The sequence below is a fragment of the Dromiciops gliroides genome, chromosome 1 (genome assembly GCF_019393635.1).
Source record: "Dromiciops gliroides isolate mDroGli1 chromosome 1, mDroGli1.pri, whole genome shotgun sequence".
Taxonomy (NCBI): Eukaryota; Metazoa; Chordata; class Mammalia; order Microbiotheria; family Microbiotheriidae; genus Dromiciops; species Dromiciops gliroides.
The window spans coordinates 238,153,053-238,177,233 of NC_057861.1; the positions used below are offsets into that span (position 1 = coordinate 238,153,053).

Sequence of the window (24,181 nt, forward strand, 5' to 3'; positions counted from 1 at the left end):
TTTTTATAGCAAGACCTTGAAATGAGAGACCATTCCCTCCTCAATGATGCCCCAGGAGCATTTATTCATGGCTTGGCTTGGCTTCTTGGCTCATAGAGGATGTTACAAAAGTTGAGGAACTGATTTTTATGAAAGGTCTTACATCTTTCTACAGTACCAAGGAAGGAGCAAGACCTGCTCTCACAGCTTCCAGGAGGTCATTCAGCTTTCTGAAGGTGTCATGCTTATATTTCTCTCTTGCCTTCAAGCTTTTCACAGAACAACAATATGGAAGATGATTTTCTACACACAATAGGGTTTTCAAGCTGCTATCTCCAAATGCCAAATGCATTCTTTTTTGTTCGTTCGTTTTTTGCTTTTTGTTTTTGTTTTGTTTGTTTTTTGTGGGGCAATGAGGGTTAAGTGACTTGCCCAGGGTTACACAGCTAGTAAGTGTCAAGTGTCTGAGGCTGGATTTGAACTCAGGTCCTCCTGAATCCAGGGTCAGTTCTTTATCCACTGCGCCACCTAGCTGCCCCCTATGCCAAGTGCATTCTTTTCCAATCTTCTGTTGCCACAACCTTTACTGTACCTTCTTACTGCCCCAAGATGGGAGAGTCCTGGACCAAGAGTCCTCATCCAAGTCCCTGTGCTATGGAGAAACACCAATATCCATTTTGAATTATAAGAGGACAGGGAAGTAATTGACTCATCTCTCCATGGCCAGCACAAATAATAGTAACAGATTTTTGTTTTACATAGTACAATGCACATACAATTTTAAAGGATGCCTGGATGGGTCCCTGGCAAGTGAAATGCCTTTCTGCCATTATTTCTGAATTTTCACAGTGGACCTAACCCTCCTGAATAGAGAGTTGAAACAAACTATGACAACTATAGGCATGTCTTGACTAATATCATTAACTGGTTTTGAAAAAACACATTGTTAGGGAGAAAGTGCAGGTAGAGTGACTTGCACAGTAGCAAGGTTATAAATGCACAATTATGCAATTGATATTATAGCAGGATTTTATGACATTAGGTAGGATTTGAAGAGTCAGCTCAGTGCAGTGGATATAGCATCTTGAATGAAATAATCCAATCCAATCAATGTTTATTAAGCAACTACTATATGTCAGGCACTGAGCTAAGTGCTGTGTTTACAATGAATAAAAAGAAAGAGATGGAGCCAAGATGGCAGAGAAGAGGAAGTGACTCACCTGAGCTCTCCCCCAAATCCCTTTAAATAATGTTGTAAGATAATTCCTGGAGCAGGAGAACTCACAAAAAGATGGGGTGAAATAATTTTTCAGCCAAAGACAACTTAGAAAGTTGGCAGGAAAGGTCTGTTGCACTGGGGTGAGTGTGGAGTACCGTCCAACACAGGCCAGTAAAGACTGGGCCCCAAAAAACCAGGAACAGGCTTTGGGAGCCACTGAATTAGCAACATCAGTGGCTGCTTCTGGAACTCTCAGCCCACAAATAGTAAGAGGTTGAACAATTGGTCAGAAGGAGATCACAGAGGTCTCTTTGCTAATAGTGAAGCAGGATTCTGTTGCTTTGCCCATACGTGGATCCAGGTCATTAGTTCTGGGTGGTGGTCCCAGGTTGAGGAGGAACACTAGCACACCAGAGCTTGTGGCCTGCAGTGGAGTAAAGACCCTCATCACAGTTTCAGGGCAGAAAAGAGTGCTTGTGATCTCTCACAGACCAGAGCACAGGCCAGGAGAATATGTACAAACCTGCCATTAGATCAATTCACCTTGGAAGAACAGAAAACTTACAGGTCCCTAGAAGTATCTCTGAAAACAACTGCACAAAATACTTAAAGTTTGGGACAGTGTACCCTCCACCCTGGAAGCAGATCCCTGTTTTAACAAAGAGTTAAATGGTTTTTTTTTTTTTTTGGTGAGGCAATTGGGTTTAAGTGACTTTCCCAGGGTCACACAGCTAGTAAGTGTCAAGTGTCTGAGGCTGGATTTGAATTTAGGTCCCCCTGAATCCAGGGCCAGTGCTCTATCCACTGCACCACGTAGCTGCCCCCAAAGATGTTAAGATGTTAAATGTTAAGAAATAAGCTGGGAAAATGAGCAAATAGCAGAAAAATTTCTGACTATAGAAAATTATTATGGTTACAAGGAAAAGATAACACAGTCAAAACTCCTACATCCAAAGCCTCCAAGAAAAATATGAATTGGTTTCAGGCCTTGGAAGGGCTCTAAAAGGATTTTGACAATCAAATAAGAGAGGTAGAGGAAAAACTGGGAAGAGAAATGAGAGTGATGCAAGAAAATAATGAAAAAAGTGTCAACAGCTTGGTAAAGGAGACACAAAAGAATATTGAAGAAAATAATACCTTAAAAAAAAGACTGGGGCAGCTAGGTGGCACAGTGGATAGAGCACTGGCCCTGAAGTCAGGAGGTCCTGAGTTCAAATCCAGACTCAGACACTTAACACTTACTAGCTATGTGACCTTGGGCAAGTCGCTTAACCCCAATTGCCTCACTAAAAAAAAAAAAAAAAAGACTAGGCTAAATGGTAAAAGAGATACAAAAAGCCAACGAGAAGAATGTCTTAAAAAGCAGAACGGGCCAAATGAAAAAAGAGGCACAAAAATTTACTAAAGTAGAACTGGCCAATTGAAAAAGGAGGTACAAAAGCTCACTGAAGAAAATAATTCCTTAACAATTAGAATTGAGCAAATGGAAGCTAATGACTTTATGAGAAATCAAGAAACAATAAAACAAAACCAAAAGAATGGAAAAAAATAGAAGGCAATGCAAAATAACTCACTGGAAAAACAAATGACCTAGAAAATAGAGCCAGGAGAGATAATTTATAAATTATTGGACAACCTGAAAGTCATGATCAAATAAAGAGCCTAGACATCATCTTTCAAGAAATTATTGGGGCAGCTAGGTGGCACAGTAGATAGAGCACCAGCTCTGGAGTCAGGAGTACCTGAGTTCAAATCTGGCCTCAGACATCTGACACTTACTAGCTGTGTGACCCTTGGCAAATCACTTAACCCCAATTGCCTCACCAAAAAAAGAAAGAAATTATCAAGGAAAGCTGCCCTTATATTCTAGAATCAGAAGGTAAAATAGAAATTAAAAGAATCCACCAATCACCTCCTAAAAGAGATCCCCAAATGAAAACTCCCAAAAATATTATAGCCAAATTCCAAAGCTCCCAGGTCAAGAAGAAAATATTGCAAGCAGCCAGAAAGGAACAATTCAAGTGTCATGGAGCCACAGTCAAGATAACACAAGATTTAGCAGCTTCTACATTAAAGGATCAGAAGGCTTGGGATATAATATTCTGGAAAGCAAGGAACTGGAATTACAACCAAGAATCACCTACCCAGCAAAACTGAGCATAATCCTTTAGGAGGGGAATGAGTATTCACTGGAAAAGAGGACTTTAAGGCATTCTTTTTTGTTGTTGAAGCAACAAAAAGTGCAAATTTTATTAAATCTCTTCCCTTATTTTCACATCCTTTCAATATTCTGTATAATGAAATAAGGAGTATGGGTAAAGCACTTCTGCTGCATATCAAAATATGATTGTTATCTCAAGGAAAAGCATTTGTATAGTTTTTTGATATGTGAGCTGAAGTAGCCAATTTGTTAATGGAATATATATGTTTGTCCTTCATTCTCAAAGAGGACCATGACATTGCAGTGAACTGGATTTAAATGAAGCAGGGCTGTGCAAGGTCACCAACCTCACTCTGCTCTCCAGAGCCATCTAGGTCCAGTGGCAAGATATACATTAGGATGACTGGAGATGGTCCCAGATGTTTAAGGCAATTGGGGGTTAAGTGACTTGCCCAGGGTCACACAGCTCATAAACATCTGAGGTGAGATTTGAACTCAAATCCTTCTAACTCCAGGGCCAGTGCTTTATCCACTGCACCACCTAGCTGCCCCTTGTTTGTGGAATACCATTTACTAAAATAAAGACTGACAATTAAGGAATTCTTAATGAAAAGACCAGAGCTGAATAGAAAATATGACTTTCAAATACAAGACTCAAGAATAAAAAGGTACAGGAAAGGGAAATCATAAGAGATTTAATAAGGTTAAACTGTTTACTTTCCTACATGGGAAGATGATACTTGTAACTCATAAGAACTTGCTCATTATTAGAGCAGTTAGAAGGAGTATATATAGTCAGAGGGCACAGGTGTGAAGGGATGATATCTTAAAAAATAAAATTAAGGGGTGAAAGAGGAATGCATTGAGAGAAAGGGAAAGGGAGAGGTACAATGGGGCAAATTATCTCACATAAAAGAGGAAAGAAAAAACTTTCACAGTGGAGAGGAAGATGGGGGAGGTGAGGGAGAGTGAGTGAACCTTACTCTCATCAGAATTGGCTCCTAGCTGTGTGACTCTGGGCAAGTCACTTAACCCTAATTGCCTCAAAAAAACAAACAAACAAACAAAAAAGAATTGGCTCAAAGAAGGAATAACATGCATTCAACTGGGTATAGAAATCCATCTTATCTTACAGGAAAGTAGGAAGGGATAAGAGAAGGGGGGATGATAGAAGGGAGGGAAGATTGGGAGAGGGTATATTCAGAAGCAAAACACTTTTGAGGGGGAACAGAGTGAAAGGAGAGAAAGAATAGAATAAACAGGGATGGGGAATGGGATGAAGGGAAATACAGTTAGCAATAGTAACTGTGATAAAAAATTGTAGCAAGTATCTCTGAAAAAGGACTCATACCTCAAACATATAGAGAACTGAGTAAAATTTCTAAAAACAAGAACCATTTCTCAATTGGTAAATGATCAAAAGATATGAAGAGTTTTCAGATGAAGTAATCAAAGGCATCTATAGTCATACGAAAAAATGCTCTAACTCACTATTGACTGGAGAGATGCAAAGCAAAACAATTCTGAAGTACTACCTCATACCTGTTAGATTGGATAATGGGACAGAAGAGGAAAAATGACAAATATTGTAGCGGATGTGGGAAAAATGGGACATTAATGTATTGTTGGTGGAGCTCTATAAATGCTTATTCCCACCTTCCTTCCCTTGGAGTCAGGAAGTTTTGGTTTCCAATCCTGGTCTAGTCCAGTCAGAATTCCTCTGACAATTACTTTTGTTAAGTCATTTCTCAGTCAAGCCTGATTCTTTATGACCCCATTTGGGGTTTTCCTGGCAAAGATACCAGAGTGTTTTGCTATTTCCTTCTCCACCTCATTTTACAGATGAGAAAACTGAGGCAGACAAGGTTAAGTGACTTACCCAGGGTTACATAGCTAGTAAGTGTCTGAGTCTGGATTTGAACTCAGGAAGATGAGTCTTCCTGACTCAAGCCAGGCATTCTATCTGCTGAGCCACCTAGCTGCCCTGTTAGGTGACAATTACTGTGTACAAATCTCTTATTCTTATCCACTAAGTTCTAGAAGGGTTGTGATTTTCAAAGGAAACTCGCATACTGATGATGAAAACACAGATCTGGTGTGGAGTTTGGTTTGTGTTATTTTTTAAAAATTACATTTTGGGGGGCAGTTAGGTGGCACAGTGGATACACTGGCACACTGGCCCTGGATTCAGGACGACCTGAGTTCAAATCTGACCTCAGACACTTGACACTTACTAGCTGTGTGGCTCTGGGAAAATCATTGTTCCACCAAAAGAAAAAAGTTATATTTTGGGGGCTGCTAGATGGTGCCATGGATACAGTACCAGCCTTGGAGTCAGGAGGACCAGAGTTCAAATCTGGCTTCAGACACTTGACACTTAGCTGTGTGACCCTGGGCAAGTCACTTAACCCTGACTGCCTCATCAAAAAGAAAAAAATTACACTTTGTCTTTTTTTTTCATTTCCAGATGCAACCCTCCTTTCTCCTGTTTCCAAAGAGTGTTGTATTCTTATAACAAAGAGTAAAGAGTGGAGGACAAGTCATAAAAAAAGATCAAGCATATCAACAAAGTCAGACATTATATGCAGTTTCTCACTGCAGTAATCCCCCATCATGGCAGTGAAGGGAGGGAGGTACATTCTCATATTTCTTTGAGGCCAAGCTTGGTCATTATAATTTCACAGTATTTGGTTTTATTTTTGTTGTTCTTTACACTTACATTGTTGTAGTCATTTTGAAGAGACAGGTAGGTGGCACAAGAAACCCTGAATTCAAATTCAGCTTCTGATACTTACTAGTTGTGTAACCCTGGGTAAGTAACTTAACCTTGGTTGGCTTAATCCACTGAAGAAGCAACTGGCAAACCACAGTAGGATCTTTGTCAAGAAAACCCCTTGGACAGTAACAGTGTGCAATGCTCCATGGACGCATGACTGACTAACAAAGTGAGGGGTATCTATTTTGTTCCAGTTCTTCTACTACTAAGAATTATGGTATAAATATTTTAATCTATATGGAACTTTTGTTGTCATCACTGACCTTATTGGCTACGGCTACCAATCATTTTCTTAGCATAATTCTAAATTGCTTTCCTAAATGGTTGGACCAATTCCCAGTTTCAGTAACAGTATATTTAGTGTGCCTGCCTTTCCAGAGCCCCTCCAACATTTACTATTCCCATCGTTTGTCATCACTGTCAATTTGCTGAGTATGAAATAAAACATCTGAGTTTTATTCCATAGAGAGCAAATGGTTCTTGATAGTTTGCCCTTCTTTTGAGAACTATTTCTTCATATGCTTTGTTTTTAAGTTGTTTTCCTTGACAAAGATACTGGAATGGTTTGCCATTTCCTTATCCAGCTCATTTTGTAGATAAGGAAATTGAAGCAAATAGGGTTATGTGACTTGCCCAAGGTCATGCAGCCATATGTATCTGAGGCTGAATTTGAACTCATGAAGATGTCTTCCTGATTCTAAGCTCAGCACTATGTAGCTGCCCTAATATATTGCTGAAGTGACTGCAAAATGCCATTGATATGGGTAACCTTCCATGAGGGAGATATGCCTGTCCTTAAACAAACATACACACATACACACACACACACACACACACACACACACACATACACAGCATGTCATCTTTACTTATCCTTTTTTTCAATGCCATGGTTTTTGTCATCATATTCTTTATCAACAGCTCACTCAAAGGCTGAGTAGAGAAAGGGAAGGGAAAAAAAATACAATAAGTCATTTTAAAATTTTTACAGAATTATCAATTCTAGGGAAAAGGAAATCAGGGGCCTTTACTGTGTACCCCTACTAAGGGTGGGGATCAGGCACTAAGGTTTGACACTGCATGGGGACTTCAATTATAGATTTACTAATATAAATGAAGCAACATTAGCTTCGATCCCATTAATTCCTTTGAAATGAGGTACTCTTTTAAATAAGTGAGATATGAGAGTTTAAAAATCATCTGCAGAAACATTTTCCAGATATCATTTGAATCTTTCAAACTATCATCCCACTTTATGTTTGACACTTAAGATCTTCAGAACATTTCATAAACATTAAATGGGCGCAACAAATGTTGCCCTGTATACATCGTTAATTTGAGGAGGAAGAGAATATTCACAATTAGAGGAATAAGGAAAAGTTTCCCATGGGACCTGGCACATGAGCTGATTCTTAAAGGAAGGTAGGAATTCTGAGGCAGAGGTGAAGCATAGGGGACAACCTGTTCCAAAGCATGGAGAGACTGAGATCATGAAACAATTAGGACTGTGTGAAAGGGAACAATGTGCACTAAGTCTGGAAAGTTAGGTTGTAGCCGAATTGTGAAGAGTTTTAATTACCAAGTGGAGAAGTTTGCATTTTATTTTATTTTATTTTATTTTTTTAGTGAGGCAATTGGGGTTAAGTGACTTGCCCAAGGTCACACAGCTAGTAAGCGTTAAGTGTCTGAGGCCAGATTTGAACTCAGGTACTCCTGACTCCAGGGTCGGTGCTCTATCCACTGTGCCACCTAGCTGCCCTGAAGTTTGCATTTTAAACTAGAGGTGATGGGAAGTCACTAGAGGTTTCTGTGCAGGGAAGGGACATCATCTGATTTTACTTTGGGAAGATTATTTTGGTAGCTGCTTATGGGATGGTTTGGAAGAAAGAGAGGCTAGAGGTTGGAGGCCCTATTACAAGGTATTCCAATAGTTCAAGTGATAAGAGGGGACAGTGAGGTGGCCAGGCTTGGAGTCAGGAACACTCATCTTCTTGAAATCAAATCCAGCCTCAGACACTAGCTGTGTGACATGGGGCAAGTACTGTTTGCCTCAGTTTTTTCATCTGTAAAATGAGCTGGGGAAGGAAAAGGCAAACCACTCCAGTATCTTTTCCAAATAGGGTCATGAAGAGTGGGGCATGATTGAAAAACAACTGAACAACAAAAAAGTGAGGAGAGGGGCAGCTAGGTGGCACAGTCAATAGAGCACTGGCCCTGGATTCAGGAGGACCTAAGTTCAAGTCCAGCCTCAGACACTTGACACTTACTCGCTGTGTGACCCTGGGAAAGTCACTTAACCCCCATTGCTTCACACACACACAAAAAGTGAGGAGAAGTGATGACAGCATGAACTAAGGCAGAGGCTATGTGAATGGAGAGAAGGGAATAAATTAGAGACATTCTGTGGAAACGGAATCAACTAAACCTGGAAAAGGATTGGATATGGGAGGTGAGGGAGAAAGAAGAGTCTGAAGTTATGAGTCTGGATAAAGTTATGAATCTGGAAGGATAGAAATGATTAGAAATAGAAAAATTTAGAGGAGTATGTGTTTAATGGGAGAAATAACAAGCTTAGTTTTAGAGACGTTGTATTTGAGAGATCCATGGGACACTGACATAGGAATGTCCAACAGGTAGCTGATGATGCTAGACTGAAGTGAAGGTGCGACAGTAGGGATGGAGGTCTAGATCTGGGAATCACCTATCTAGAAATGACAATTCAATCCCAAGGAATTTATGAGGTGACCAAGAGAGAGACTGTAGAGGGAAAAGGGAAGAGGGGACAGGATAGGATTTTAGTGAGTAGGACACAGATGATGGCCCAGTCTGAGAAGGATGTCAGAACAAGAAGGAGAACCACGAGTGATCAGCTTCACAAAAATCCAGGGAGGAGAAAGTATCCAGGAAGAGAAAACGATCAAACGCTCAAGAGAGAATCAAATTTTCTACATGTACCTAAGAATTCCTCAAGTATCATAATGTCCCATAAAGTTAAGTTTTACACTTCTGTCGACCTCGGTCCTCCAGATCACACAACCAAATTTTGAAATAGCGTGGGTTTTTTTTTTTTTTAAATAGCTTTTTTTTTAAAGGTCTCCCAACAACTCAAAAAGCTGGCACAAAGCCAACACATTCAAATAAAACTTTATTCCATGGGTAAAGTTACATCTTACACATGCTTACTATGTACAACATATTTAAAAATAAATTCGCCCCCCCCATTAATACCCTTACTTACATGTACTGATAAACATTTTTACATCTGTCAAGTCCTCATAGAAATTTTGATTACCTGAGCCTTACAAAACCAGATGCAGATGGGGAAACAACAACCTCCCCTTTTTAAAGATAAAGGCAGTTGATTGGGGGAACTTGAACAGCTTGATGAGTTTACAGGAAGGTGAACTTTTGTTTAGGACTTTAATTTCTTCTCCCTCTGGAGGGTGTGGACATTCTCATTGGCACCTCATTAAGAGGACTGAGCATATCTCCAGGGGTTGAGTGCTTATCAGTATATTCAGATTTCATTGTGGAGGAGTGATAAAGTCTCAGTATTTGGGGAAGAATAGGTTATTGGTGCTGCGGGTTAGAAGCCACCTCTTGGTGTTGGGTTTATTTTGAGGTGGTTTTTTTCTGCCTCCCCCAGTTGGGACTCAGCAAAATTAAAAACCAGAGGTCTAAGATTTGGGTCTTGGGGTAGGGGTGGGAGAAAGGTCTGTGCATTCACATAGCCTGCTTAGAGGGAACTACTAATAGCAGCCTTGGGTCAGAGGCTCATTGGCACATTCAAGTTTTCTTTCCTTCTTATCCTGAGATGTGGTAGAGAAAGGTAGTGGTGGGGGAAGCTCAACCACATGGCCTCAAGAGAGTTTCTGGATCCTTGGGCCTTTGGGCCTAGACACTGAGAAGTAGTAGCTCTGGAAAGCAGGTCTGGAAAGATCCTGTGATAAAGTTGTAAGTCACCAGATGGGGAGGAGATTTAATTCTGTTTATGTGAAGGTCTTTATATGAGTCCTTTGTTTTGTTTTGTCTTTTTTTGTGGGATGAAATAAAGGCTGTCCTGTACCTGTTAAATGTTGTTGCCTTGAGTCCTTATTCAAGAGTCAGGACTTTTTTTACATACCTCCCTGAAGACCTAGATATAAGCTACATTCTGAGGCTCCCAGAGGACATTCTAGGTGAGGGAAAAACAAGTCAGAGTTATTTTTTTTAAGGGTGGCTTCCCGAAGACTGAAATCAATCATGTAAGCTTAGAGTCTGGGGCCCTGAATCATAGGTCACAAAGTGCAGAGAGGAAGGTTAGCTTCCTCAAATTTACAGTGAGCCAAAGAAGCTAAAGCAGAGAATCTGAGGAAGTTTCTGAAATTTGATGAGTGGGAGAGAATTGAAGATACTGAAAGAAGCTCAAAAGTGGCTGGTAATTGGATTCTGCTTGAGACTCAGGGGAAACAGCTATGAGTAGCTTCTCTTTGCAATGGGGCTATCACTATCAATACATAAACTTCATCCAGGAGGGAGCCCCCAACAACTGAGCCTTAAGAAGTGAGAACAAGAGGGACAAACACATCATTTGCCACCACATTTCCCCCAAACAAAAGATTCCAGTAAAAATGATAGAAAAACTGGGGGTCTCACTTCTGGAAAGCAGGTAGGAAAAGAAGAATTCCGTGATTAACCATGGAGAATATGCTATGTTTGTGTTTCTTCCAGTGACAAGTAATAGATATACACAAAGTGCAGGTTAGTCCCCCTGTTGAGGGAGAAGGTGAAAGGGAAGGTAGGATATTTCTCTACTCTCTAGGTTGTAAGGGAGAATAGAATCTTCTCTGAAAGAATAAAGGGGAGGGGCAGCTAGGTGGCACAGTAGATAAAGCACCAGCCCTGGATTCAGGAGCACTTGAGTTCAAATCCGGCCTCAGACATTTGACACTTAGTAGCAGTGTGACCCTGGGCAAGTCACATAACCCCAATTACCTCACAAAAACAAAAAACAAGAATAAAGGGGCTTTTCAAAAATATAACAAAAAATAGAAAGAATAGAAGAGGTAAGAGTGAATCCTAACCTGTGGAGGATTGGGATACCAGGAGGAAAGAGAAGATGGATTATTGTCACTTGGAGCTCAGAGAGTGGTCCTATGAAGCAGAAGCTGTTATTTGGTTCTAAAGAATGACATAAGGGGGCAGCTAGGTGGCACAGTGGATAAAGCACTGGAGGATCTGAGTTCAAATCTGGCCTCAGACATGACCCTTACTAGCTGTGTGACCCAGGGCAAGTCACTTAACCCTCAATGTCCCTCCCCTCCGCCCCCAAAAAGAATGACATAGATCTATCTGTTCCAAAAGAAAAAGGTTCTTTCTCAAGAGAGTAAAAGGAAGAAGAGATGAGTAAGCCTAATTGGGAAACTCTTTGTTTAAAAAAAATTAATATTTTTGTTCTTTTGAATCTCTCAAATATCAACAAACAAATTTTCCACATACAAAGAACAGAAAAGGGGAAGCTAGGTGGCACAGTGGATAGAGCACTGGCCCTGGATTCAGGAGTACCTGAGTTCAAATCCAGCCTCAGAAACTTAACACTTACTAGCTATGTGACTCTGGGCAAGTCACTTAACCCCAATTGCCTTACCAAACAAACAAACAAACAAACAAAAAACAAAGAACAGAAAAAGGAAATTGCACATGGAACTAAAAATCTGATTATTTACAGCTTTTTTTTAAATGTTCTCAATTCAGCATGTTAGTTCCAAAGCTATCTGGCTTGTCCATTGTTCCACGAACTTTCTTCTGATTTCTTCTGCATATTTTCTTTAAATGCCTCATTAATACCAGTTTTTCTTCCTTTTTTAGCATCATTATCACTATCTACTCTCTTCCTCATTCCCACCAAAAGTCCATTTCCCCTCCCTGCAAAGACCCCTTTCTTGTAATAATATATCATGGTCAAACAAATCTATAAATTGGTCATGTCCAAAAAGGAATGTCTCATTCCACACTTCTAGTATAACAGCTCTCTATTGAGTCCTTCTGAGTCATAGTGGGTCATTTCATTGATCAGAGTTCTTAAGCCTTTTAGTGTTGTATAACCTCTTTGTTAATACACAGTTAAAATCCAGCCTCAGACACTTAGTAGTTTTGTGACCCTGGGCGAGTCACTTAACTCTGTTTGCCTCAATTTCCTCACCTGTAAAATGAGCTGGAGAAGAAAATGGCAAACTACTCCATTATCTTTGTCAAGAAAACACCAAATGGGGTCATTAAGAGTCAGACACAACTAAAAAGATGGAACAAAAACAACAATAAAAAAACCCCTTATGTGTCACAAGGTACAATCCCCAAAATCATAGTACTGGAAGTCTTGGGGGAAAATTCTGGAGGCTGTGTTTGTGTATATGTGATGGTGACTGGTTTGTGGAGCTTTCTGGGATTAAGGCAGGTAACAAGAAGGGGAGTTTAAATACATGTGGAGTTTAAATGGTGCATGGACTTTCTGCTTGAGAGGAGACCTGTGAGTTACCTCAGGACCTTCAATGTCTCCTTAGCACATTCATCCAGAGGGAATATGAGAATTGATGAATGAAGAGACACTGATGATGGTGTGGAGATGTGGTATCACAGACTATATCAGTTAGAAGAGACTATCCCTTACAGATGTTATTCCCTCCCTGATGCCTAGTGGCATGACTGGGAAGGTACCAATGAATTGCCTTTCTCCAGTATTTAAGCAGGAAGCCCTTCTTATTCCCTGAAGTCAGAAAAACCAATGACTGTGACACTCTCACTGTGCTGATCAACTCCCCTCTCTATTGAGTGTTCTCTTTGCTCCCTATTTATGCTCTAATTCATCTTCCTCGATGCATAAAACTATTTTAGACCACTAGCCTTGCTTATTATGATTTAGGGAATGTTAGAACTGGTCTGGAATAAATCAATGGACTATCTCACTCATGGCTTGATTTTGAAAGATGGTCCTTGGGGCTAGACTGGTTGGTAAAACAATGAACTTTCTTTTGGAGCTAGTGCCTGCCAACTGCTAATGCCTGCTGTGTTTTAAACTGGCCCAAGGAGATAAATGGGAGAGGCAAATTAAGACCAGAGAGAATTGATATCATGAAACCTGAATTACCTCCTGGAAAATCTATGAACCCAATTATTATAAGCCCAGTAGTGAGAAGAGAAAGAGGAATACAGGACAGGGATTGAACTACATAGTTTCTGTACTTTTGCTACTTGACTTTATTCCATAAAAGTTCAGTTACTAAAACCTTATTACATGGAAACCATTTAGGTTCATTGCTCTTGTTTTCTAGTCGATGTATAAATTCTTCTGCTGGTTCAGTTCACTTCATTCTGTATCAGGTTTTGTTTTGTGAGGCAATTGGGGTTAAGTGACTTGCTCAGGGTCACACAGCTAGTAAGTGTTAAGTGTCTGAGGCCGGATTTGAACTCAGGTCCTCCTGAATCCAGGGCTGGTGCTCTATCCACTGTGCCATCTAGCTGCCCTCTGTATCAGTTTTATACAAGTCTTCTCAGGTTTCTCTGAATCTGTTCATGTCTTCATCTCTTAGCTCTGGGCATTTTTTTCTGTCTGTCCCCCATACCTGGCACGTTCTCCCTCCTTATCTTTGTCTCCTGGCTTTCCTGATTTCCTTTAAGTCCCAGCTAAAATGCCACCTGCTACAGGAAGCCTTTCCTGAGTCCTTTAATTCTAGGGTCTTCTCTATCTTATCTACTTCCTATTTGTTCTGTATATAGCTTGTTTATATGCATTTGTTTCCTCATTGTCTCCCTCATTTGATTGTGAGCTCCTGGAGTTCAGTGATTGTCTTTTGCCTCTTTTCATATATTCAGCTCTTAGCATGGTGCCTAACACATGTTTTTATTATTCAGTCACATAGGGCTCTGTGACCCCATTGGCCATACTATACATAGGGTTTTCTTGGCAAAGATACTGGAGTGGTGTTCCATTTCCTTCTCTAATGGATTAAGGCAAATAGAAGTTAAGTGACTTGCCCAGGGTCACACAGCTAGTAAATGTCTGAGGCTGGATTTGAACTTATATCTTCCTGACTTCAGGTCTAGCATTCTATCCACTGAACCATTTAGCTGCCCCACCTGGCATACAGTAGGTGCTTAAAAATATTTATTAACTGACTGATCCTTATTTAACTGACTTTCTTTATTTCTTATGGTCTAATAATATTCTACTCTAGGTATATATCATGATTTGTTCAGTTAGTCCCCAACTGGTGGATACATTTTATTTCTAGCAACAGGAATTGCTATGAATATTTTAGCACATATGGGTCTTTTCTCTCTTTGGGAGTACATATCGAATAGTGGTATCAGTGGGTCAAAGGGTATATGCAGTTTAGTGACAGGTAACTTCTTGCTTAGGAATATTAAGGCAGCCATTTTTTGATCTAATGTAATCGTTGGGAAGTGAAAAGCTGGTCTGAAAAAGGAACTTAAATTTCTGAAACTTCCCCCCCCCCCCCCCCGCCTTCACACACACCCTTTGTGTTTATATTCCCACCTCCCCTTCCTTCCTACAATATTACCCTTTATAATCATCCTGCCCTCTTAATGTGCATACTCTTCCTTGTCTCCTTGGACCCAAGGTAGTACGGACCTACATTCATATCCACCTACATTCACATCCACTTATGCCCACATTCCTTTTTTACAGTCTTTCTCTTTCCCTCTTCTCCAATCCATTTTTCTACTATTTCTTTCCTTCCTCTTCCTCCTTGTGGCAGAAGGGAATCATTACTTTCCTCCAGACATCCACAAAAGAATGAGAGTTAAGGTAACAGTAGAACCAGTAGGCTCTGGATACACGCATAGGGGGTCAAATAAAGGGACAAGCAAAGAGTCCAAAATAGGATATAGCTGCTAGCTTCTGCCTTCAGGCTCCTGCTCCCATTCTAGGGCAAGAGAACAGGGATTCTGGATGGGAAATAAGAGGGCAGACAAACCAACCAGGATAGAACTGGGCTCTGCAAAGCAGAAATATCACCTAAGCAAGTGATGGAGTAGTAGAAGGTCTGCAAGAGGGTCACAGAAGGGCCCCAGACTGGAGGACAACCAAATCTCTAGATTTACTTCTTTTTCCCCAGAGCCTCATGGAAGCAGTGGAGGGGAAGACAGTAGGAAATAGAAAGAAGTAGGGGGAGCAGTGGATTGGGAAAGTGTCCTTCTCCTCACATAGTGGGGAGGATACTCAGGATTCTGGGTGGTCTTTCTATCCTTCCCAATCCCTTCCCTAAACCCTCTGTCAGTACATTTTTCTTTCTTTCTTTCTTTCTTTCTTTCTTTCTTTCTTTCTTTCTTTCTTTCTTTCTTTCTTTCTTTCTTTCTTTCTTTCTTTCTCTCTCTCTCTCTCTCTCTCTCTTTCTCTCTTTCTTTCTTTCTTTCTTTCTTTCTTCCTTTCTTCCTTTCTTTTTTTTTTTGAAGGGCAATTGGGGTTAAGTGACTTGCTCAGGGTCACACAGCTAGTAAGTGTTAAGTGTCTGAGGCTGGATTTGTACTCAGGTACTACTGAATCCAAGGCTGGTGTTCTATCCACTGTGTACCTAACTGCCCCTGTCAGTCCATTTTGAAGGAAATTTGGCAAGCAGTATTTTAGGAAAAATATTGACAAACTGTAGATCTCTCACAATAAGAGGTGATGGGAGATTATGTGGATAAAAGTCAACTGAAGTCATTGGGAATATTGAGATAAAAAGGAAACAACACAAGATTGATCTTAAATTCCCTATCCTCTATTTCGATGCCTTTATATGCAAGGCAATCCCTGATCACCTCTGCCTCTGAGAATCCCTAACTTCCTTCAAAGTTCAGCTCAAGTGCCAACTCTTACATTAAATATTTCCTCATTTCCCTAGCTGGCTAGCTCCTCCTCTCCTCCAAAAACTATCTTGTATTTATTGTGTGATTACTTATGTAAGTACTTGTTATCTTCTTTGATAGACTGTAACCTCCCTGAAGACATGGATTATTTGCCTTCTATCTCTGTATCCCTAGTGTCTAGTAGAGTTCCATTGCACATAGCAGACAATTAATATATGCTTGTGGAGCAATTGATTCATTCAAGCATTTCAAGGGCTATCCTATGGAGAAGTACTTGTTCTATTGGGTTCCAAAGTCCCAGAGAGATTTGGCTTTAGGAAAAACTTTCTAGCAAAGCTCTCCAAAAATGAAGTAGTCTAAGGAAATGGTGCTTTCCCTCTCCCTGGAAATCTCCAGGCAGAAGCTAGATGTCCACTTCTCAGGAATGTTGTAGGAGAGATTCCTGGTCAGAATGAGCTGATCTAGAGGGTCTCTTAGGTCTCCTAACTCGAAGATTCTGTAATTCTTTGACCATTAAAATTATTATAAAAGCTCTGCCTACCTCCCCTTGGTCTGTTACTTAGCTAATGCTCTACTTCGGCTTCCCCTCTAATGGATATTGTAATTTGTTACTAATGTGTATAATATATAGTCTTATTTTCCTGTTCTTAACGAGCTGTTACTTTTTGATTTCATATTCTGACATATCCCTTGTCTTCTATTTCCTTTGGTTCAATAATATTCATATTTTACAGATTGCCAAGTACATAATTGTGATACTTTTTGGAATAAAGGAGGAACTGTTACTTGTGTGCCTAGGGAATTTAGAAGGAGAAACTATAGAATGAGAGGATCAATGTGGTCCTTCAAGGAGAAACTGGCTATGGAAGATGAAATGAGAGAAATCTTGGGGGCACATAGCAGCCCCTCCATCAAAGAGGACATGATAGAGAAGGCCAGGAATGGTCTGATGTGCACTACAGATTTCGGGAGAGCCAATTTCAAAGGGTCCAGAGAAAAGACCCGATGGCCTAACATTTTGCAGAAACAACTGGCTCAACCAGGAAGGGAAGCTTTCACCAATACAACTTTGAAGATACAAGCAGAAATGATTCTGATGAAGAGAAAAACAGGGGAGCTGTCTAGAGAGACCACTGTGGATGCCCAGGTGCAACACCAACAAATTCATTTTTTTTTTTTGGTGGGGCAAAGAGGGTTAAGTGACTTGCCCAGTATCACACAGCTAGTGTCAAATGTCTGAGGTCGGATTTGAACTCAGGTCCTGAATCCAGGGCTGGTACTTTATCCACTGCACCACCTAGTTGCCCCCAGATTCAAATTAAAAAAAAAGAACATTTATAGAAGATAGATGGAGGGATTGGCAGTGGAAGATGAATATAACAGAGGGTATGATCCTATAAGAATTGTTAGAAGTAACCAGAACTCAGAATAAGCTAAGATTGGAAATAATAATAACAATAACTATCATGTATATAGCACTTCTGGATCTGCAAAACACTTTACAAATGTTATCTCATTTTATCCTCAAATCAACCCTGGGAAGAGGGTGCTAGGATCATCCCCATTTTATAGATGAAAAAAAATGAGCAGACAGAAGTTAAGTAACTTTCCCAGGGTCACACAGCTAGGAAGTGTCTAGGGCCATATCTGAAATCAGGACTATGTGATTCTGGTTCCAGCTGCCTGATGAATGCTAGGGACAACATGAAGGGCATTTTTTGTTTTGTTTTCCCCCAATTAATGTTAGGAACTAGCAAGATCCAAGGTTTGGGACTACTACTTAGGGATGAAGACTGGATTTTTAAAAGCTATGTTGGAGACAAAAGAAGAACAAAAAAGACTACTGTCCCAGGTAAACAGGATGATGATAATAGATGATGGTGATGAGTTGTTTTTTGTTTGTTTGTTTGTTTGTTTTTTTGGTTGGTTGGGGTTTTTTTTTTTTGCAGGCCAATCAGGATTAAGTGACTTGCCCAGGATCACACAGCTAATGTCAAGTGTCTGAGGTCACATTTGAACTCAGGTCCTCCTAAATCCAGGGCCAGTGCTTTATCCACTGTGCCACCTAGCTTCCCCCTGAGTTTTGTTTTTTTCTATTTTCTTTTCCAAGGAGAATAGTTCTTGACTGGGAAGTATAGGAAAGAAAATGGTTAGCAAGGAAGCAGTCAACCAAGATGTGAGGAGGTGGTCATATAGCCTCTAGCTGTTCTTATTGAGTTAACGTTACCAGGCCCAGCCTAATTACACCCTTTAATACTGAATGGACTGGTGGACAAGATCGCAGGGCTGCTGGTGGTGATCTATGGAAGTTCTTAGAGAATGGGAGGTATCCCAGCACTGCAGAAGGCCAAATATCTAGATTTTCAAAAAAGGGTAGCTAGAATCCATAAACTATAGGCAATTAACTTGAGATTTTTATTCATGGCAAAATTATATTATTAAAGGTTTGTGAGCATTTGGAAAATGGAGCAGTAACAATGCACATCCAGCAAGGCTTTATCAAGCAAGCATCATGCATTTATTAAATTCCTATTATGTGTCAAGGGTGGCACAGTGGATAGAGTGCTGGACCTCTTGTCAAGAAGACCTAAATTCAAATCTAGCCCCACACTTAGTAGCTGTGTGACCCTGGGCAAGTCACTTAATCCTGTTTGCCTCAGATTGCTCATCTGCAAAGTGAGCTGGAGAAGGAAATGGCAAACCATTCTAGTATCTTTGCCAAGAAAACCCCAAATGGGGTCACGAAAAGTTGGATATGACTGAAAAACTTTCAAAATGTGCCATTTTAAAAACAAAGATGTTTACAATCTGAAGGAATCTTAGAGGGTGACCTAGTCCAACCCCATCATGTTATAGATGAGCAAATAGAGGCTGAGAAAAATTAATTGATTTGATTTGTACAACGTCAGAGAGGACTAGTGGCAGAAATGGGATTTGACCTGGGTCCTTTGATATTTAAGCCAGTGTTCTCTTCACATCTCTATACTGCTTTAAATGATGCACAGGTTGTCTTTCTTTCTTTCTTTCTTTTTTTGTTTGCTTGTTTTTTCAGCAAGGCAATTGGGGTTAAGTGACTTGTCCAGGGTCACACAGCTAGTAAGTGTCTGAGGCCAGATTTGAACTCAGGTCCTCCTAAATCCAGGGCCAGTGCTCTATCCACTGTGCCACCTAGCTGCCTCCTGCACAGGCTGTGTTTCAAAGTGCTTGTTGATATGTACATATGTTTGATATTTTCATATTTATACATTCTACTTTCTCCCTACATTATAGTTTCCTTGAAGTCAAATAAATTGTCTTTTTAGTAAAAAAAAAATGTGCCAAGCACCAGGCTGGGCTCTGGGGATACAAAAACAAAAAGGAAGCAGTTCCTGCCCTCGAAAGAAAATACACGTGCACAAATAAATGTCTACAACCTTCATACTTTGTAAATATAAGGTAATTTCAGATGGTGGAAGGGAAGCAATAGCAGCTGAAGAAATCAATAAAGACCTCAACCTAGGATGTGGCATCTGAGCTGAGCTTTTAAAGAAGCTGGGAATTCTAAGAGAAAGAAATGAGGAGGGAGTTGACTCTGGGTCTGGAATCTGCACAAATGCCCAGAGATGTCATGAATTAGGAAGAGGAATATGGCCAGCTTTTCTGGGTCACAGAGAATGTGAAAGAAAGGGAGTAGAGTAATGTTTAATGATCCTGGAAAGGTAGATTGGAGCCAGGTTGTGAGGGGCTTTAAATGATAAACAGAGAAGTTGTATTTGATCCTAGAAACAATAGAGAGTCACTGCATTTTTTCTTATTGAGATTATTGAGTGGGGGAATAACATAAGAAAAAATATCATTTTGGTAATTATGTGGATGACATATTATAGATGGAAGAGACTTGAATCAGGGAGATCAATAAGGAGGATACTTCAATGGTCCAGGGGGAAAGATGATGAAAGCCTGAACTTGGGTAGTGATTATATGAGTGGTGGTGAACATATGAATGGAAAAAGTGATCAGATGCAAGAGTTGATAAAGAGGCAGAATTAAGAAAGTGAGTTAGATTTAAGGTAGTGTGAAACAGTTTTGCAAAGCAACATCAACTCTTAATACTTTATGGAATTGGAGGGGAATTATGGCATGTATAATCCAAAAGACAATTCTCATTGGCTTTAAAATATATCATGCACTGCTTCAGAAGATCCATTTATTTTCTTCAAGTTAATATTAAAATGATTTTGCATTAGATGAGATGATCTAGCAGCCCAGTGGGTGAGAGCCAGCCTGGAATTAACAATTTGCTACAGATAACTTTTGATTAGCAACATTCATTAAGAACAAGTCATGATAAAATAAACTCATTTTTTTTTTTTTAGGGCAGGGCAATGAGGGTCAAGTGACTTGCTCAGGATCACACAGCTAGTGTCAAATGTCTGAGGCTGAATTTGAACTCAGGTTCTTCTGAATCCAGGGCCAGTGCTTTATCCACTGCACCACCTAGCTGCCCCAAACTAATTTTTTTTTGACAAGCTAATTGGAGAGATAGATCAGGGCAGTGCAACAGACAAAAAGTACTCCTATTTCAGCAAAAATTTCTCATGCTATGCTTGTGAATAAAATGCCAAGATTGTGCAGTGAGAAGGACCAGGACTATACTAATGGCTAGACTCAAAGAGTAGTTGTTAAGGGGCCCATGCCAACTTAGAGGAAGGTTTGTAGTAAAGTGCCCCAGCATCTGTTCATGGTCTTGTACTCATCAAAACTTTTATCAATGATTTGGATGAAGATATTTGAACTCAAGAAGAGGAGTCTTCCTAACTTCTGGTATGGCACTGAATCCACAGCACGACCTAGTTTCCTAAGTTCAAATCTGGCCTCAGATCCTTACTAGCTGTGTGACCCTGGGCAAGTCACTTAACCCTGTTTGCCTCAGTTTCCTCATCTATAACATGAGCTGGAGAAAGAAATGGCAAATCACTCCAGTATCCTTGTCACAAAAAACCCAAATGGGGTTACAAAGAGTTGGATATGACTGAAATGAGTGTATGATAGCAATTACAAATAAATGACACATTTGTCAAATCTACAGATTATCTTAAGTTTACAGGGATAAGGGATCTTATTGGATGACAGTATGAATCCAAAAGATCTTGCAAGAATGATGGGTGCATCAACTAAGATTTAATAAAATACAAGAAGTATAAATCTAAAATTCTACACTGGGGTTCTAGAAATTAACTTCACAAATCCAGGCTGAGGTAGAAAGAGCTAGACAATGACTCCTGGAAGAAAGATCTGGAGGGTTTGATGTTCTGCAAATTCAGTCTTAGTGTCAGGTTTGAATTCTATTAAGCCTTTGTCTTAGACCACACCCAGGCTACTGTTTCATTCTGGGTCCTATAGAAAGATGTCTTTTTGGAAGGTATCCAGAAGGGGGCACTCAGGATGGGCGAAGGGCCTCAGGAGCAAGCTCTAAGAGGACTGGTTGAAGGAATTAGGGGTGATTAGCTTGGAAAAGATAAGGCAGCTGCTTTCAAGTATCTGATGTCCTACCTCCTCCTTTGAGGGGCCAGTCTGATTCTCTACTAGGAGCGGTGGTTGGAAGTCACTTGTGGGCAATGAGGAAATAATGTAAGGAAAAAGCTTCTGAAAAATTTATTCCATCCCAAAGTGGAATGGGACAGGTTCCCCCACCTCTCATTAAAAGTCCACAAGCAGATGATGGATAACCACTTATGAATACCGTGGAAGTGATTTTTTTGGGTGATGGATGGAATTAGTATACCCCTGAGATTCCTTCCAATTCAGATTCTGTGATATGACAAAACACATTCTTTATGCAAAGACAATGAAAAATTAAGCCAAATACAAGCATCGAAATGCAATACTTACATAAATCAAGCAAAACATTAAGTTCTTATTGTAAATTTAAATTTGGATAATTTAAAGTTATTAATTAAATTTATCATATATACTACATAGCTCATAGAAACATTATAGTGTAGAGGAAAGATACTGGATCTAGGGCTAAGATATGGGTTCTATTTCTGATTCTGCCACTTAGTAGCTCTTTGACCTTGGGTAAGTGGTTTTTAATCTCTCATTTCCCTCTTCTTTAAAATCATAATAATCATGCATTACTCACCTTATTGAATTGTAAGCAAAGTGATATGTGTGTGTGCGTGTGTGTATGTAAAGCACTATATGAATGTATAGGAAGGCTGTCTCTCCAAATGAAGCAAGGAAGCGGAGTTGTGGGGCTTAAAGGGAAACCAAGTAGACATCTCTAGTTTCTTCTCCCCCCACACTTCTCCAAGGGAGATTTTGGGATTCAAGGTTACAAGTGTTACTAATAAAAACACACTTGTTTGGCATACAGAATGAAAATAAGAAGTAAGAAACAAAGAAAATTGTGAGCTTGTAATAGTTTCAGTGTCTAAATGCTGCCAAAGTCTAGGGGAAGGGGGTGGTGGTGAACAGTCCCAATGTGAAAATTAAATTAAAATTTTAGGATCTAGTTTTAAGAATCCAAGAAACCAAACTGGATAGTTTGTTAAGTAAAAATTTCTGTTTAGATGATTGCAATTTACTGAGCAATAAAGAAAAGTCTTCCTAGAAGTTATAAAAGAAAAAAATAGATTTATCTTAGTAAGAACTGAGCTTTCCAAGGGGAGTTAGGTTAGGTTATACCTCAGATATTCTCGGCTGAGTTCTTAAACCAAAAGGCTTCTTCATTAATCCCCGCATCCCGACAAACCACCTACAGTTTCACCCTGTAGTGAGTCATTCGATCAGAGACTTTGCTAATTTCAAAGGCCCAGCTCTTTCAATAGAGTCTAATAGCGAGGGAGGAGAGTATGCAGATGTTTGTGCTGATGTCGCCAAGCGCCACTCCGGTTTGTGGAAGAGAAACCAAAGCCTGAGGAAACGTTTCAGAATCTGTAGTCCTTGCAGGGAGAGGCGTGACTGCCCTGGCCAGAAAAAGCTGACCTCCCGCAATTTTCTTTCATTCCCTCCCCCACCTCCACCTTCACCCCATGTCTCTTCTACCTTTTTTCTCATATCCCAGTTTGAAGACTTGTTAATCCCCAGCCGGCGTCTATTTATCCCACCACTCCATCTCGGGCTCACTTAGAGCCAAAGAAAAAGAGGATATTTCAAAACCAAACCAAACGAGAAAACCGCACACCAGATGCAAACGTCCACCTACATCTCCATCTCCTTCCCGGCCCGGCCAGTTGGGGGTGGGGGTGGAGAGGGGTGTCTTTCACTTTGCTCCTATGCTCAGCTCGTTGCCGCACCTTCACCCGCATCCACATCCGCACAGGCACTAAAGGTCAAGGGGAGGAAGTTCCTGGGTGAATGGCATGCCGGGTCCCCACCCCGGGATGCGGCAGCCGGAGCCCAGGACGCCCGAGCACTCTATCTGGGTCGGTCCAGATGCCTGGCCTGCCTGCAGGAGCGATGCATCCTTCCTTTCCCTCTTGCCCCTGGCTTACCTTGAAAGACATCCTGCACATGTCAGCAGGGGCTCATTCCAGGCTGCCTGCCTCAGGGCAAAGGATGGGGCAAGGGCTTCCTCTCCAGAGCGCCCTTCCTCACTCCGGTGGATAACGAAGCACAGAGAGAGTGAGACACCACTCTGGGGCTGGGCTTTTGCAGCCTGACTGGGTCTGCGGGAGCCTCACGCAGCGCCGCGGCTGAGCCTCTTAGGAGAAGAAGCCTCAGCTGCTGCTGCAGCAGCAGAAATAGCAGGACTCCCCATGCCTTCTTTGGCAGTAGAGCGGGCCACAGCTCTCTGCACCGGCCAAAGGCGCAGAAATTTGCAGTACTTTCTCTTACACGTGTGCCCGGCCCCACCCCCACCCCCCCGCCATTCTTCAGACACCTGTCCCCATATGCTCCTTGAAACATTTTGCCCTAAAGAGCGCATGCACATGCACACGTTTATATAAACAGTTTGCTTTTCTTAAAAGAGCTTTCTAGAGTTTTCATAAAGCAGATCTCTCATCCAGTAGCCAATGCCATTAACAAATACACAAACCCCCCAAATAAACACAACCTGATTCTTTTCAATGGGGAGGAAGAAGAGTTATTTAATCAATAAACATAAAGCCCCTACTATGTGTCCCACAGTGTGCGGATATATAGGACAAAAGATAGTCCCCACCCTCGAGAAGCACACAGGCTAATGGGAGAGACAAACAACTATAACCAA

General features: G+C 40.7%; 1 protein-coding gene across 5 annotated transcripts in view; it reads right to left on the reverse strand.

Annotated features, from left to right (window-relative positions):
* ANKRD29 (ankyrin repeat domain 29) overlaps window positions 1-23,810 on the reverse strand; it is a 71,542-nt gene extending 47,732 nt beyond the window's left edge. For 2 of the 5 annotated variants that reach the window (XM_043979037.1, XM_043979039.1), the window contains exon 1: window positions 23,463-23,810. In XM_043979037.1, coding sequence (XP_043834972.1) covers window positions 23,463-23,483 — 21 coding nt within the window. In that variant the 5' untranslated portion in view covers window positions 23,484-23,810. The other 3 variants (XM_043979041.1, XM_043979038.1, XM_043979036.1) reach the window with 3 other exon arrangements.
* Window positions 23,811-24,181: the final 371 nt, after the last annotated feature.